This window comes from Rhinopithecus bieti, unplaced genomic scaffold, assembly GCF_001698545.2.
Source record: "Rhinopithecus bieti isolate Rb0 unplaced genomic scaffold, ASM169854v2 scaffold_44738, whole genome shotgun sequence".
Lineage (NCBI taxonomy): Eukaryota > Metazoa > Chordata > Mammalia > Primates > Cercopithecidae > Rhinopithecus > Rhinopithecus bieti.
This window is the reverse complement of record NW_016817860.1, coordinates 1-16,393: the sequence shown is the minus strand read 5'-3', so window position 1 is coordinate 16,393 and position 16,393 is coordinate 1. Positions and strand designations below refer to the sequence as shown.

At 35.8% G+C, this 16,393-nt stretch overlaps 1 protein-coding gene across 1 annotated transcript in view; it reads right to left on the bottom strand.

Moving 5' to 3' along the window:
• Positions 1–8,604, bottom strand: part of LOC108518103 (ecotropic viral integration site 5 protein homolog) — a gene marked incomplete at both ends in the record, with an annotated part of 65,905 nt that extends 57,301 nt beyond the window's left edge. Inside the window, 2 exons of the mRNA XM_017856266.1 lie at positions 2,131–2,289; positions 8,470–8,604. Coding sequence (XP_017711755.1) covers positions 2,131–2,289; positions 8,470–8,604 — 294 coding nt within the window. The remainder of the gene's footprint in view (positions 1–2,130; positions 2,290–8,469) is intronic.
• Between the last annotated feature and the right edge of the window lie 7,789 nt (positions 8,605–16,393).

Here is a 16,393-nt window from a genome sequence, read left to right as displayed (position 1 = left end):
AAAAAATAAAAAAAAAACTAAATCTAAAATATTAAAAACCTGAATCGAGCAATGGGAATGTGTTGTATCTCTGTGTATGTGATCTCCATCACAAATATGTTTTTAGTATTTTGATAACTGTACCTCAATAAAAGTGGCTTGCTTTGTAATCCTTTGTATATGGATTTATGCATTAAAAAATATTATTTTAAGAAGGGGTCCACAGGTTCCAGACTGCCAACAGTGTTGATGGCAGAGACAAACACAAAAATAAGAAACTTTGTACTTAAGAAACTCTTGAAGATATACACAAGGAAACCTAAGCAAGAATGTTCAGAGTAGCACTGTTCGCAAGAGCAAAAAGGAGAGTGGATCAATACATTGAGGTATAGTCACTGACAGATTTTTCTAAAAGTCCTTAAAATGACAAAACTGGAGTTACATATATAAACATGGACAAATTTCTTAATCTAAATGGTGGATACATGGGTGTTTGATAAAATACTCTTTAGATTACTAAATATGGACAAATTTCTTAATCTAAATGGTGGATACATGGGTGTTTGATAAAATCCTCTTTAGATTACTATACACCACCACCACTACACCATACTGTTTGTTTTGTTTTGTTTTGTTTTCATTTACCAATGTGAAAATTTCATGGATCATCACCAGTCCAAATACTGGCTGGCATTTAGGAACCAGTGCTTCATACCATCCTGCTTCCAGCAAAATCCATCCAAAATCACGCTTATTAGTAAGCGACGGTGTTAGGCACAACACAAATTCCTTAGGAAACCTTTCTCCAAACCACCTAGTTGAAATTAATTTTCCCCTCCTAGTCTCCACACAATTCCTGTCTAACTCTCTACTTACCAAATTTCTGAGTTATATTAAATACGGTCTGTGCATACCTGATTTCTCAAGTGTAAGTCCTTTAACGGCTGAGGCAGTGCTTTGTGTTTCACAAGTTCTCAAAACCATGTCTGTTGGGTTTGATTTATTCACCTCTACCCACTGTGAAATAAATCCTCAACACTGGCTTAAAAGCTGTATTTTCATCTTTAGTATCTATACTAAAATAAAATCTGATTACAAAAATAAAACTTCCCATTGTAAAACTTAAGATTTCTACTATTCATAATCTCAAGTGTACCTCTTCCTATTTTATACTGAATAAAATAATGTGTGAAAAGTATTTTATATAGAATAATACAAGAAAAATATAAGAAAATAACTTTGAACAATGTAAAACAAGATATATTTATTCTGAAGAAATTACATATTCATGTTACCATGTTTGAGATTATGATCATTTTGCACACTGGAATACAGAATGATGTACGAGTTAAGTATGCCCCCTAATGACTGAATAAATACTTTAAAAGCCAAAAAACAACATTCACAGAGTGTAAGAATATGGTCCAAACAAATGTACCACTTGAAAACCAAATGTGCCTTTACCACGCAAATGGGTTTCATAAAAAGACCTTGGCAGATCTTAAATATATTTAAGAGAGAATTTATTGGAGAAAAGAGAGACCTGAGAAGAAAGAAGGGCAATTTTAGAATTTACTGCCCAGGGTCACCACATTAAACAACTTTAGGAAGCATCATTCACATTATAGTATACATCAGTGGTTCCCAACTGGGGCAATTTTGCCCCCCAGGGAACATTTGGCAACGTGTGTGGAAACATTTTTGGTCATCACAACCTGGGGTACCAGAGACGTTACTGGCAACTAGTGGGTAGAGGCCAGGGATGCTGCTAAACATCTACAACGCACGGACCAGCTCCGTAAAACAAAGTATCTTCTAGCCAAAAATGTTAAAAGCGTTGAGGTTGAAAAATTTTGCTCTACATAGTGTTCCTTCTCAAGTCATGCAGCAGGGCAATGCTATGAGTTTTACCCAATAAATATTGTCAAATAAAATTTGACTGGCTTGAACTTTGTTGAATGGGTCAAAGAAGGATTAAACCTCTGAAATCCAATATAAAAATTTTTTGCCATCTTCATTTGGGCTAGAAAACTGCAGTCTATACAGTTTCATATCTTCACCTTTTATCTCTATTCTAGATGATACAATCTGTGCACAAACCCTTGATCAGCTAATGATACTTTTTAAAGATACTGGGCTTTCCCATCATACCTGTGTTTCCATTTCCATCATCTTTTGTTTTATTTCTCTTATTTCTGCCTGTGTTTCAGCTTCTCTAAGTCGAATGGTCATCAGTTCATCTTGTAACTCATTCATAGCATTTTTCTTCGGTGGGTCTTTCCATTTCCCAGTAGTACGAGCTAAGTGGCGCTAAAGCATAAAAAATTATATTGCAGCAAGTACTCTCAGTATCAAAATAAGAGCTAATATTACTGAGCACTTATTTCAGGCCTGTGCTATATAAAACACTTTCCACACATTATTTTATTTAATCCCTAGAAAATCCTATTAATCAGGCACTATTATCATCTGAATAAAAGGGTTTCATAAAAAGACCTTTGCAGATCTTCAGCATATTTAAGATAAAATTTATTGGCCAGGCACAGTGGCTCACACCTGCAATCCCAGCACTTTGGGAGGCCGAGGCAGGCAGATCATCTGAGGTCAGGAGTTCGAGACCAGCCTGGCCAACATGATGAAACCTCGTCTCTACTTTAAAAAAAAAAAAAGATAGAATTTATTGGAGAAAAGAGACCCAAGAAGAAAGAAGGGCAATTTTAGAATTCACTGCCCAGGGTCACCACATTAAACAACTTTAGAAAGCATCATTCACATTATTGCCATTATTGGTTCTCAACTGGGGCAATTTTGCCCCCCCAGGGAACATCTGGCAATGTGTATGGTAACATTTTTGGTTTTTCACAGGTAAGAAAATGAACACTATGATTAAATAACTTCAGGAGTATCACACAGCCAGTGCAGATCTGGGACACAAACTCAAATATAGTTCAAATTTTTTTCTCTATATACTGCAGATTAATTCTTGAAAAGAATACAATTTTCACTGTAATTTTTTTCATGAGAGATTTTTCGTATTATCTTCAATGAAATCCCAATAAATTAGAAAAAAAATGGGGCCATCCTTAAGGAAGGAATGTTAGAAGTTAAGGGCAGTGTTTCTCAAAGTATCTGTGATAAAGTACAAATTTTTGAGGGAATGTTGACAAAACAAAAACGTATTCTATATAAGGACCGAAATTAGGCCTTGGACATTGTCATGCCTTTTTTTAAATGTGTTTACAAAGTATCAGATTGCAATAAACTTGATTTTTTTTTTTTTTTGAGACGGATCTCGCTCTGCGCCCAGGCTGGAGTGCAGGGCCCAAGTTAGGGCCGGGAGGGTGTCAGCCTGTAATCCCAGAATTTTGGGAGGACCGAGACGGCGTCACGAGGTCAGGAGATCGAACCATCCTGGCTAACACTAGTGAAACCCCGTCTCTACTAAAAAGATACAAAAAACTAGCTGGCGAGGGTGGTGGCGGCCTGGTAGTCCCCAGCTACTCGGGAGGCGAGGCAGGAGAATGCATAAACCCGGGAGCGGGCTGCAGTTAGTGAGATCCGGCCACTGCCACTCCAGCCTGGGGACAGAGCGAGACTCCGTCTCAAAAAAAAAAAAAAAAAAAATCAAGTTATGCAATCTGATACTTGTAAAAACCACATTTAAAAAAAGGCATGACAATGTCAAGGCCTAATTCGGTCCTTTATATAGAATACGTATTTTTACTGTCAACATTTCCTCACATTACAGAATAAATTGGTCATATCCAGAATGTCATTTTTTGGTGAGTAACTAAGTTACTAATTATACACTAAATTATAACGTTGCTGTTATAATATATATATATATCAACATTTATAACCAAAAGTCTTCTGGTGTTTCACACTAACCATTGTAAGACTTAATACAAACATAAAATAAAATATTACTATATAAATATTTTACATTTTTCATAAAAAGTTATAAGCACAATGGCTACATGACAAAAATATATCTGATGTTACGTACTTTTATTTTATTATAAGAATCAATGAGGAAAACAGCTTAAAAGCACTTTCAGTTTATAAATACTCCAATTTGACATTAAACAGGGTCTCTCTCACTTTAAACTCACTCCTACTGTAGGTCATCAGTACTCAAACCTCTCACATATTGGAAATTGGGTTTTAACTCTCTTTTAAAAATGCATGCAAATATATTAAAATACCTGCCCAGTGTTCCTCTAAACCTTGACTGCTGTCTAAGTCTTTCAAACCCATAATGGCTTCGCTTCCTCAGTCACAGGCAATGAGTCTTCCTGAAGCCTTGCGATATTATCTCATCAGGGAAGGGAGTTATCCTCTAAAGAAGAAGAAATATTTAATTTGGGATTTTTAAATTTAAGGAATAAAATACAGCACACATAACAGCTATTTTGTTCCACACTTGAATGTATTTAATTTTATGCAGCTGTACTGAAATATAATTCACAAACTCTGAAACTCACCCTTTTAAAATACACAAGAGTCAGTGGTTTTTAGAGTATTTACAGAGTTGTTTAAATATCACCATGATCTAATTTCAGAATATTTTGATCATGCAAAAAAGAAAACCTATACTCATCACCAGTCATTCTACATTCTCCACTTCCCCAGCCCCTGGCAACCAGCAATCTACTTTTTGTTTCCATGAATTTGCCTATCTGGACATTTCTTGTAAGTGAAATCATATGTATTTATAGCTTTTTGTGACAACCTTACTTCACTTAGAACAACGTTTTCAAGGTTCAATCTTTTTTTTATGCCAAATGATATTCCACTGTATAGATATACCACATTTAATCTATTTATTCATTGGTTAATACAAATTTGGGTTGTTTCTACTTTTTGACTATTATAATGTTGCTATGAATATTGGTGCAAAAGTTTGTGTGTAGACTTAGGCTTTCAACGTTCTTAAGATATACTTAGGAGTAGAACTGCTGGCTCAGATGGTAGTTATTCTTTGTTTAACTTTTAAGAAACTGCCAAACTTTTCCAAAGCAGCTGTACAGATTTTCATTTCCACTAGCAATGTATGAGGGGAACTGTACTTAATTTTGAGAACACAGAAATCTAACTCTGTTTTGTTAATAAAATACTAATCAAAGTTACGGAGCAACAGGATTAAAAATTTTTTCAATATGGCAATAAACTTACTAACCTCTGATCAGGACTCCAGATAAAGCATGAACATCATTTACTTTTTAAATATTTATAGAAAACAGTAGTCCAAAATCTGTTTTGTTGTATTTCCTCACTGTTATTTTGAGAGAGGCATCAAATCTCTGTGTATTAGTCACTATTTACATCAACAGTCAAGAAATTAATGCAAATTAAATAATTTAACAATTGATTCAAATGAAACGACTGAAATTAAACAACTTGATTCATGGATACAAGACTTATTTATTTATTTATATTTTTCCATAAGTTATCAGGGTTCAGATAGCAGCTGGTTACATAAGTTTTTTAGTAGTGACTTGTGAGATTTTGGTGCACCCATCACCCAAGCAGTATACACTGCACCTTATTTGTAGTCTTTATCCCTCACTCCCCTCCCACTCTTCCCCTCAAGTCCCCAAAGTCCACTGAATTATTCTTATGCTTTTGAGTCCTCATAGCTTAGCTCCCACGTATCAGTGAGAACACACGATGTTTGGTTTTTCCATTCTTGAGTTACTTCACTTAGAATAATAGTCTCCAATTTCATCCAGGACAGTGCAAATGCTGTTAATTCATTACTTTTTATGGCTGAGTAATATTCCATCATATATATATGCACCACAGTCTCTTTATCCACTTGTTGACCAATGGGCATTTGCCGTGGTTCCACGATTTTGCAATTGTGATCTGTGCTGCTATAAACATGCGTGTGCAAGTATCTTTTTCAAATAATGACCTTTTTTTCCCTCTGGGTGGATAGATACCCAGTAGTGGGATTGCTGGATCAAATGGTACTTCTACTTTCAGTTCTTTAAGGAATCTCCACACTGTTTTCCATAGTGGCTGTACTAGTTTACATTCCCACTAGCAGTGCAGAAGCGTTTCCTGTTCATTGCATCCATGCCAACATCTTCTGTTTTTTGATTTTTTTTGATTATGGCTAATCTTGTGGAAGTAAGGTGGTATTACATTGTGGTTTTGATTTGCATTTCTCTGATCATTAGTGACGTTTAGTACTTTTTCTTTTTTCTTTTTTTTTTTTTTTGAGACGGAGTCTTCCTCTGTAGCCCAGGCTGGATGGACTGCACTGGCACGATCTTGGCTCACTGCAACTTCTGCCTCCCAGGTTCAAGCAATTCTTTGCCTCAGCCTTCCGAGTAGCTGGGATTACAGGCGCCTGCCACCACGACTGGCTAATTGTATTTTTAGTAGACACAAGGTTTCATTATCTTGGCCAGGTCTTTATTATTATCAAGGCTGGTCTGGAACTCTTAACCTTGTGATCCACTCACTTTGGCCTCCCAAAGGGCTGGGATTACAGGCGTGAGCCACCGCACCCAGCCGATGTTTAGTATATTTTCATATGTTTGTTGGCCATTTGTATATCTTCTTTTGAGAACTGTCTATTCATGTCCTTAGCCCACTTTTTGATGAGAGTATTTTCTTCTGACTGATTTGAGTTCGTTGTAGATTCTGGATATTAGTCCTTTGTCAGACGTATAGATTGTGAAGATTTTCTCCCACTCTGTGGGTAGTCTGTTCACTCTGCTGACTGTTCTTTTTTCCGTGCAAAAGCTCTTTAGTTTAATTAGGTCCCAGCTATTTATCTTTGTTTTAATTGCATTTGCTTTTGGGTTCTTGGTCATGAAATCCTTGCCTAAGCAAATGTCTAGAAGGGTTTTTCCAATATTATCTTCTAAAACTTTTATAGTTTCTGGTCTTAGGTTTAAGTCCTTAATCCATCTTTTAAGTTGATTTTTGTATAATGTGAGAGAAGAGGATCCAGTTTCATGCTCCTACATGTGGCTAGCCAATTATCCCAGCACACGGATACAAGATTTAGATCAATTTCCCACTATATTAAAAGATAAAAAGGACACAGGGTAGTCCAGTATCAAACTTCTCCGTAGAGTTACCAAGAGATCCAAAATGAGGCCCTAGGGAAAGCTCCCTAGGTAAACAGGTAAACTGAGGTAACACTGAGATTTCAAGGCCTGATTCTATGAACTTTTCTATCTCTAAATATTTCATGGTACACATGCAAATTTCTGCTCACAGGGATGATGAAATGAAGTTATTCTCACCAATTACACATTCTTATGATGGACTTTAAATATTTTCTCAGTTGAAAACCAAAAATTTACTGCATATGTATTTAAAAGATTGCTGGAAGCAGAAAAAAAGAGAATGCTGCATGAAGAAATTACCATAGGAAGCATGCTACCTTTCAAATTCCTTTCTACTTTATAACGTGAAAAATGAAAAACACCACAGCCACTTACGAAATCCAGTTTTGAATGGAATCCAAATACACTTCTATCAAATATTCAAAATCTTTCTAACTGCAAGACACAGATTCTTCTCTAAATCATGTAACCCAGACTACACCTAAGTTAGAGACCAAATATTCTGTTAGCCATTTCTTTCAGCACTCTTGCTGGCTTTTTTTCTCAACAAATCGAAAGAATACATTTTCCAGAAATATAAAAATAGCAAGGAGCTTTCTAGCAAAATTATTCCATTACTGTTTCTTGTTACACTTGTCCTATTTCATTAAGAAAATAGTTAAAAATACCTGAGAGTGTTATGTCCATTATCTATCAGGTTTTTGGATTCAGTAGCTAGCTATTACCTAAGAGTAAAAAGGAACTAACGACACAGAGCACAGGCCACCAATAAATTTACAGATGAGAAAACAAGAGATTCAGAGTCTGTAATCTAGAACTTTTAAATCTGAAAGTTGTAAGAAACCTGAAGTTCTTCTATTCCCATTACTTATCTGATCTTTGATGTTCTTCAGTATCCTTGAAAAGAAGTAAGTTAGCTTCTGTAAGTACACTCAGGCTAAAAGGAACTTCCTACATATCCTGAGGTAATTTGTTCTAGATTGGACAGTTCTAACAACTACACTCAGATGAAATTTTCCCTGAAATGTCTATGTATTAGTCCTATTCTATCTCTTCCACATGAAAATATTGCAATATTTGACAACAGCAATTAATTTCTGTCATCCGAGTTTCTCTTCTGCAACATTTAGATACTCATTTTATAAAAATTATTCTGGTCGTTTTCCTCCAAAAGGGCTCTAATCTCCATTTTTATCCTTAAATATGGGGTTTGATTAGTATGAAGGCAACAAGGAAAACTGGCAATTTTAAATATCTTTTTTTCTTTTTCCTCTTAGTAACTAATATGTAAGGCTTCTAATGTATAAAAACACCAAGTCAATTAAATTGCTCAGTAAGTACTTAATAAATATCACATATCCCCTCTAATCTGGAAGTGACTGCATTTGTGTAGGTTTCTTACCTTCTCTATATCCAAGACTTTATCCTGCATCTCTTTTAGTGCACACTGAGACTCAGCTTCACTCAGTCGGGCTTGGACCAATTCCTTCTCTAGCTGTAGCACAAAATCTTCGTTGTAGTTGGAACTGCATTTATGCTAAAGGTTACAGATACACACTGAAATTTCATGGAAGTATAAACATGTATATACAGTAAAAACAATGCAACTACATAATACAGTTATATTAAGGGCAACTAAATAGGAGAAGTTCCATCTACCCAATATTACCAATGTATCTCCTCCAATTAACTTTTCCAGTGAGTAAAAAAGCCCAACTTTGATCTGTATAAAGATGACCACATTATTGGGCTTTGGTAACTAGCTATTACACTGATCAAATCTGATTCATATAAAATAAACATCTCCTTTTATCCGTCCACCCATCCAGATACAAAGAATTTGTTCTGACTTTACAGACCTACACCACACAATAAATAGGATAGCAATTAGCCACATGCGGCTACTGAACATTTGAAATGTGGCTAATCAAGATTAAAACAAGCTTTAAGTATAAAATACAAACTGGATTTTGAAGACTTAATATGAAATTTAAAATCTCAATGATTTTATATCAATTACATGTTAAAATATTTTGAATATACTGAGGTAAATAAAATATTAATTTTACCTTTTTTCACTCCTTTTAATGTGGCTATTAGAAAATTTTAAATTACATCTGTGACACATTATATTGCTATTTGATAGTACTGTTACGTACTACAGAAGACATGTAAACATTACTCAAAAATATATTTTAATCTAATAGAAAAAAAACAGGGTACCCACAATAATGTGAACCATCTAAATTCCAAAATAACAAAATTGTATTTGTGCTTAGATATCTTCTTCAGAAGATATGCATGGTTTCCCAGCACTTTGGGAGGCCGAGGTGGGTGGATCACTTGAGGCCAGAAGTTCAAGATCAGCCTGGCCAACATGGTGAAACTCTGTCTCTACTAAAACTATAAAAATTAGCTAGGCATGGTGGCACACACCTGTAATCCCTGCTACTAGGGAGGGTGAGGCAGGAGAATGGCTTGAGCCCAGGAGGTGGAGGTTGCAGTGAGCCGAGATCGTGCCACTGTACTCCAGCCCAGGCAACAGAGCAAGACTCTTGTCTCAAGAAAAAAAGAAAAAAAAAAAAGAAAAAAAAAAAAGATATACATAGAAATAACTGCTGGAAGCAGAGAAGACGCAGATGCTGCACGAAGAAATTAACCCCAGAAGCACGCCATGTTCCCATTTGCTTTCCTACTCTATAAAACATGACTATTGATGCAAACACTTAAGTCATCATTTTTAAGCCAGTGCCCACACAAAAGCTTCTGTACAGAAGCAATATGCAATTCATCATTATAAAATACTTTCTAAAATAAATTGTCTATTACTTCACATTTAATTCACGTAGTAAAGAAAATGTGGCAACTCAAAATTACAAAATAAAGTCATAAAAAACAATCTTCTACTGAACTAGCATGAATAAAGCACAGTTATTTTTACTCTTTAATACGTTAGGAACAAAACAGATGTCAAATTAGAACTATTAAAAATAACCAGATGCTTAATACATGGTACTTTCCTGCCCCAGTTACCCAAAAAGATGTGCAAATGAGGACTTTAATTCAACGCATTATACATTATTTCTTCCAGTAATTTTGATACTATTGAAACAATATTTCAATACGAGAAGAGAATCTGCAACAGACACATCATCTTAGCAAATACTTACCTTCTATCAATTAGGAAAAAGGCATTCTTTTGGAATGATCACATCCAAACTAGACGTGCCATAATTTATTTAATCAGATCACAGTTATTTCATGGGTACTAGTAGAATTTTTTTGCACTCAACTTAAAGCCCTGGTAACTGTAGTACAGGTTTGTTTGCCAAGACTTTATATTAGGAGATCCCCAAGAAAACATCAAACTCAAAGGCTCATATGAGAATGGAACTCTTGATTGGAATAAACCAACTAATCCAATCAAGTACAAAAGGCTATAGTAATGTTGGGAACAAATCTTTATTAATAAAATTTACAGAGAGCTGAAATGCTCTGATAACAAGTTATTCTGAATAATATGTATCTTACGCTTTTATACACTAAAACATATTATTTTAGTCTTCTGGATTAAAATAATTCTAAATGTATTATGTAATATTTTTGCCACTGACACAGTTTACAGAATATAATCCTCTTAATTATCAGGTCTTCATGATGATAGTCAACTAACACACTGCAAATTACACAGCATCTAAGGAAAAGATGCTGCTGTGAACTATAAACTGCCTGAAGCTAACCACTGTAGTTTCAATTTATTCTATTTTCCACAGGGGGAAAAGCAGTTTTATAAACATGTTTTACTGTTTGACAGAAATGACAATTATGATAGCAGCTAACATCTACTCACCACTTACTATGTGCCAGATACAAGTTAAGCACTTTATATTCTCCTTTAACCCTCACCACAATTACTACCTTACTAACAAGGAAACTAATAGGGTGCACCAAGGTCAAACAGCAGTTGATAGGGCTATTAATTGAGAGTTTGTATTACAGAGCCCATGTTCCTCACCTTTAAGCCATATAGGTGTTGAAGAGTTTAATATATTGTTTTAATATATACTGTTCTAAAAATCAATGATATAATATTTAAAAAATCCAAACTTCTAAAAAAATCTAAGCATATAGATCTCACAGGTTCTTGTATTAAGAAATTCCTAGAAGAGTGCATTTCATATTCAAGTGAGTAACTTGGACAAATACACAATTTGTTTTACCAAATGACAACTGCCACAATTATGATGGCTGGCAGTCTCAGCAAGGGGGGGCTTTTATTTAAAAGCATACAAATGACAGATTACTTCCCTATACTTATATCAAGTTAATTTATGTAAATGAATCTCATAATGTTTCTGTGATATCAGCAATCCCATTCCAATGAAACTGACAGAAATTCTTTTTAGTAAGCAGAGTCTGCTTTTCAATCCTATGTGCTTTTCTGGTGTTGCAAAAATTACAAAGGTAAAGGTAAGTTAGAAAGTTCTCAGTAATCTTTTGCTTGTGTCTTGAGCTTAAAAAAAATCTTCAATATTTGAAGGATATAGGAGTAATACAGTAAAAGTAAATATTTGTATTGGGGGAAGTTTCCTATATTATTAAGTGAAAAAAATTGAAATTAGAAAAAGGGTTGTCCACACAAGTGTATCAAATATTGCTTGAATTTAAGTATACATTAAGCTTTTAACTAAGTTCAAGATACGACATTTATATGTTCTTTTCAGGAACCCAAACATTTCATGGAACCCTGGTCTCATCTCTTTTGTAACACTTATCACAACTCTAAAAAAAAATTGTGCAAGCTGCCCAAAGTAATTTATAGATTCAATGCTATTCCCATCAAACTACCACTGACATTCTTCACAGAATTAGAAAAAAACTACTTTAAATTTCATATGGAACCAAAGAAGAGCCTGTATAACCAAGACAATCCTAAGCAAAAAGAACAAGGCTGGAGGCATCACGCTACCTGACTTTAAACTATAATACAAGGCTACAGTAACCAAACAGCATGGTACGGGTACCAAAACAGACATACAGACCAATGGAACAAAACAGAGACCTCAGAAATAACACCACACTTCTACAACCATCTGATCTTCGACAAACCTGACAAAAGCAATGGGGAAAGGAACTCCTATTCAATAAATGGTGCTCGGAAAACCGGCTAGCCATATGCAGCAAACTGAAACTGAATCCCTTCCTCACACCTTATATAAAAATTTATTCAAGATGGATTAAAGACTTAAATGTAAAACCCAAAACCATAAAAACCCTAGAAGAAAACCTAGGCAAGGTATTACTCAGGACACAGGCATGGAGAAAGACTTCATGATGAAAACACCAAAAGCAATTGCAACAAAAGCCAAAATTGACAAATGAGATCTAATTAAAGAGTTTCTGCACAGCAAAAGAAACTACCATCAGAGGGAACAGGCAACCTATAGAATGGGAGAAAATTTTTTGCAATCTACCCATCTGACAAAGGTCTAATATTCAGAATTATTGAGGGAAACCAGCCCCTGATAATTCAATGTTATTTCACGTAGGTTCTTTTCTATTTCCCTAAGTGTCAGCCGGTCTCAGAAATAAAGGGAAAGAGTACAAAAGAGAGAAATTTTAAAGCTGGGTGTCCAGGGGAGACATCACATGTCGGCAGGTTCCATGATGCCCCCCAAGCCACAAAACTAGCAAATTTTTATTAGTGATTTTTAAAAGGGGAGGGAGCATACGAATAGGGTGTGGGTCGCAGAGATCACATGCTTCACAAGGTAATAAAATATCACAAGGCAAATGGAGGCAGGGCGAGATCACAGGACCAGGGCAAAATTAAAAATGCTAATGAAGTTTCGGGCACGCACTGTCATTGATAACATCTTATCAGGAGACAGGGTTTGAGAGCAGACAACCGGTCTGACCAAAATTTATCAGGTGGGAATTTCCTCATCCTAATAAGTTTGGGAGTGCTACGGGAGATGGGCACTTATTTCATCCCTTATCTACCACCGTAAAAGACAGACGTCCCCAAAGCAGCCATTTTTGAGACCTCCCCTTGGGAACTCATTCTCTTTCTCAGTGATGTTCCTTGCTGAGAAAAAGAATTCAGCGGTATTTCTCCTATTTGCTTTTGAAAGAAGAGAACTATGCCTCTGTGCCACCTGGCTCTCAGGCAGCCAGACCTAATGGTTATCTCCCTAGTTCCCTGAACATTGCTGTTATCCTGTTCTTTTTTCAAGGTGCACAGATTTCATATTGTTTAAACAGTTTGTGCAGTTAACGCAGTCATCACAGGGTCCTGAGGTGACATTCATCCTCAGCTTATGAAGATGACAGGATTAAGAGATTAAAGTAAAGACAGGCATTGGAAATCACAAGGGTATTGATTGGGGAAGTGATAAGTGTCCATGAAATCTTTAAAATTTATGTTCAGAGATTGCAGCAAAGACAGGCATAAGAAATTATTATAAAGTATTAATTTGGGGAACTAATAAATGTCCATGAAATCTTCACAATTTATGTTCTTCTGCCACAGCTTCAGCTGGTCCCTCCGTTCGGGGTCCCTGACTTCCTGTAACGATATTACTTTTAAATACTTTAAAAATTAAAATGACATATTTTAAGGAGATAGGATTTTACTATACATATGCTGTTTTAGTTGATGTAACGTATTGCTACTTAATGAGTTTGATCACTATCCTAGATATTCTTTCATGCAGTGAACACTCAGAAACAGATTAGAAAAACATTTTATTACTTCCTCTCAAGGTTTGAACAAGCCAAGGTATCACATGGCTATATGTTTTTTTTTGTTTGTTTTTGTTTTTGAGACAGGGTTTTCTGTCACCCAGGCTAGAGAGCAGTGGTGTGATCACGTCTTATTGCAACCTCGACCTCTTACACTCAGGCAATCCTCCTACTTCAGCCTCCAAAGTAGCTGGGGCTACAGGCAGGTGCCACAGCACCCAGCTAATTCTTTATGTTTTGTAGAAACAGAGTCTGTGTTGCCCAGGCTGGTCTCGAACTCCTGGGCTCAAGTGATCCTCCTGCCCTGGCCTCCCAAAGTGCTGGGATAACAGGTGTGAGCCATTGTGCCTGGTCACACAGATATACTTTTATCTTTAAAAATGTTTTTACATTTTAGGTGGTTTTCAGTAAAATTAGATAAGAAATATACCATTATAAGACAATAGTGGCAGAGACTCACTTCTTCACTGATCTTTAAACCCAAACTCTTCTCTGACCTTTGGTACCTCATTCCAATTAGGAAAAAGGGATATGAAAGCATTCATGAGTTGTGTTTCCACAAGCTATTAATAATATATATATATAAAATACAGAGTTTTAGATATTACTTAAACTAAAGCAAATGACTAGTTAAGTGAAATTTGCAGTTTTCATTTTGCATTGTCTATTTAAAAGGTCTAGGTATTGGAGCTGAAATGCTGAAGAGGCTAAGTCAGGTATGTATTACAGTTAATATTGACATTCTATTCACTAACTTTTTCTTCAATAAATATTCACAGGGCATAAATTAAATCATTAATCTCTCCATTTGAACATAACCCCAACATATCCTTCAAATTTCTACCCAAATTAAACTGGATTTTCAAATCAGATGATCATATAGAGCATATGAGTTACAGTCAATTAAAATTGATTTATATATAATCTACAACCACACTATACACCCTTTTTGCTATCAAGTGAAAGTAAGGAGGAGGGAGACTAGAAAGTATTTTTATNTAGTTTTTTTTTTTGGTTTTTTTTTTTTTTTTTTTTTTTTTTTTTTTTTTTTTGAGACGGAGTCTCGCTCTGTCGCACGGGCTGGAGTGCAGTGGCCGGATCTCAGCTCACTGCAAGCTCCGCCTCCCGGGTTTACGCCATTCTCCTGCCTCAGCCTCCCGAGTAGCTGGGACTACAGGCGCCTGCCACCTCGCCCAGCTAGTTCTTTGTATTTTTTAGTAGAGACGGGATTTCACAGTGTTAGCCAGGATGGTCTCGATCTCCTGACCTCGTGATCCACACGTCTCGGCCTCCCAAAGTGCTGGGATTACAGGCTTGAGCCACCGCGCCCGGCCCAAACCTGCACATTCTGCACATGTATCCCAGAACTTAAAAGTAACATTTAAAAAAAAATTGTGTGATTAATTTTTTAAATGTTTATCTCTATATATACTATATAAGCAAATGCCAGAGACAGTCTGACTGATTTACCATTGTAAATCAATAACTGCCTGGTTAACAGAACCAAACAGTGCTTTTCATAGGCAGGTGAGCAAAATATTATCTGCTGAATGAATCAGTTAACCCTTGGTTTAACAACAAAAATCCCTGTATTATATAATTTACATTAAACATGGGAAGTGGAAGTTGAATGCTGCAAAAAAAAAAAAATCTATAAAACTGATGGTTAATCTATTTTTAACTGAAATGCCTACCTAGCAATCTTGAACCATTTTCCCAAAACAAAATGATACAATGTTTCAATTTGCTCCAAAAACAAAATTTGTAACAACGTGGGAAGATGGCACATTTGGACCACCATATCCAAAAGCATCTGAAAAAAAGTTACACAAGGCAAGTATTCTGGAATAGGTTTCTACACCACAAAATCACAGCAGAAAAAAATAAAAAGTTACATCTTCCTTTCCCTCGGCCTATGATCCCAAAAAGATGTTTGTAATCCTCCCTACCACATGCTATAAACAGGATTTAAAAAAACCAAAGCAGTATGGTTGTACTATTTAAATATTCGCTACACTAAAATTGTTGAAAAATAGGCCAGGCGCAGTGGCTTACACCTGTAATCCCAGCACTTTAGGAGGCTGAGGCGGGTGGATCATGAGGTCAGGAGATCAAGACCATCCTGGCTAACACGGTGAAACCCCGTCTATACTAAAAATACAAAAAATTAGCCGGGCATGGTGGCCCATGCGTGTAGTCCCAGCTACTCAGGAGGCTGAGATTCGCTTGAACCCAAAAGGTGAAGGTTTGCAGGAGATTTGCTTGAACCCAAAAGGTGGAATTTGCAGTGAGCTGAGATTGTGCCACTGCACTCCAGCCTGGGCAACAGAGTGAGACTCCATTTAAAAAAAAAAAAGTTAAAAAATACATAATTTTATATGATTTGTACTCAACATCCAGAAATGACATACATCCTTTAAAAAGACATTTACCTCTGGTTATTGGTGTAAATGTAAGTTTGTTGTTGTTGTTAATGCTGTAAGAAAATGTTAGGAAAACAATTTCCACTAAAGTAACCCCTCATTTATTATCTAAAAGGAAAATACAATCACATACTAATATAAAACATTTTATCTTTAGAC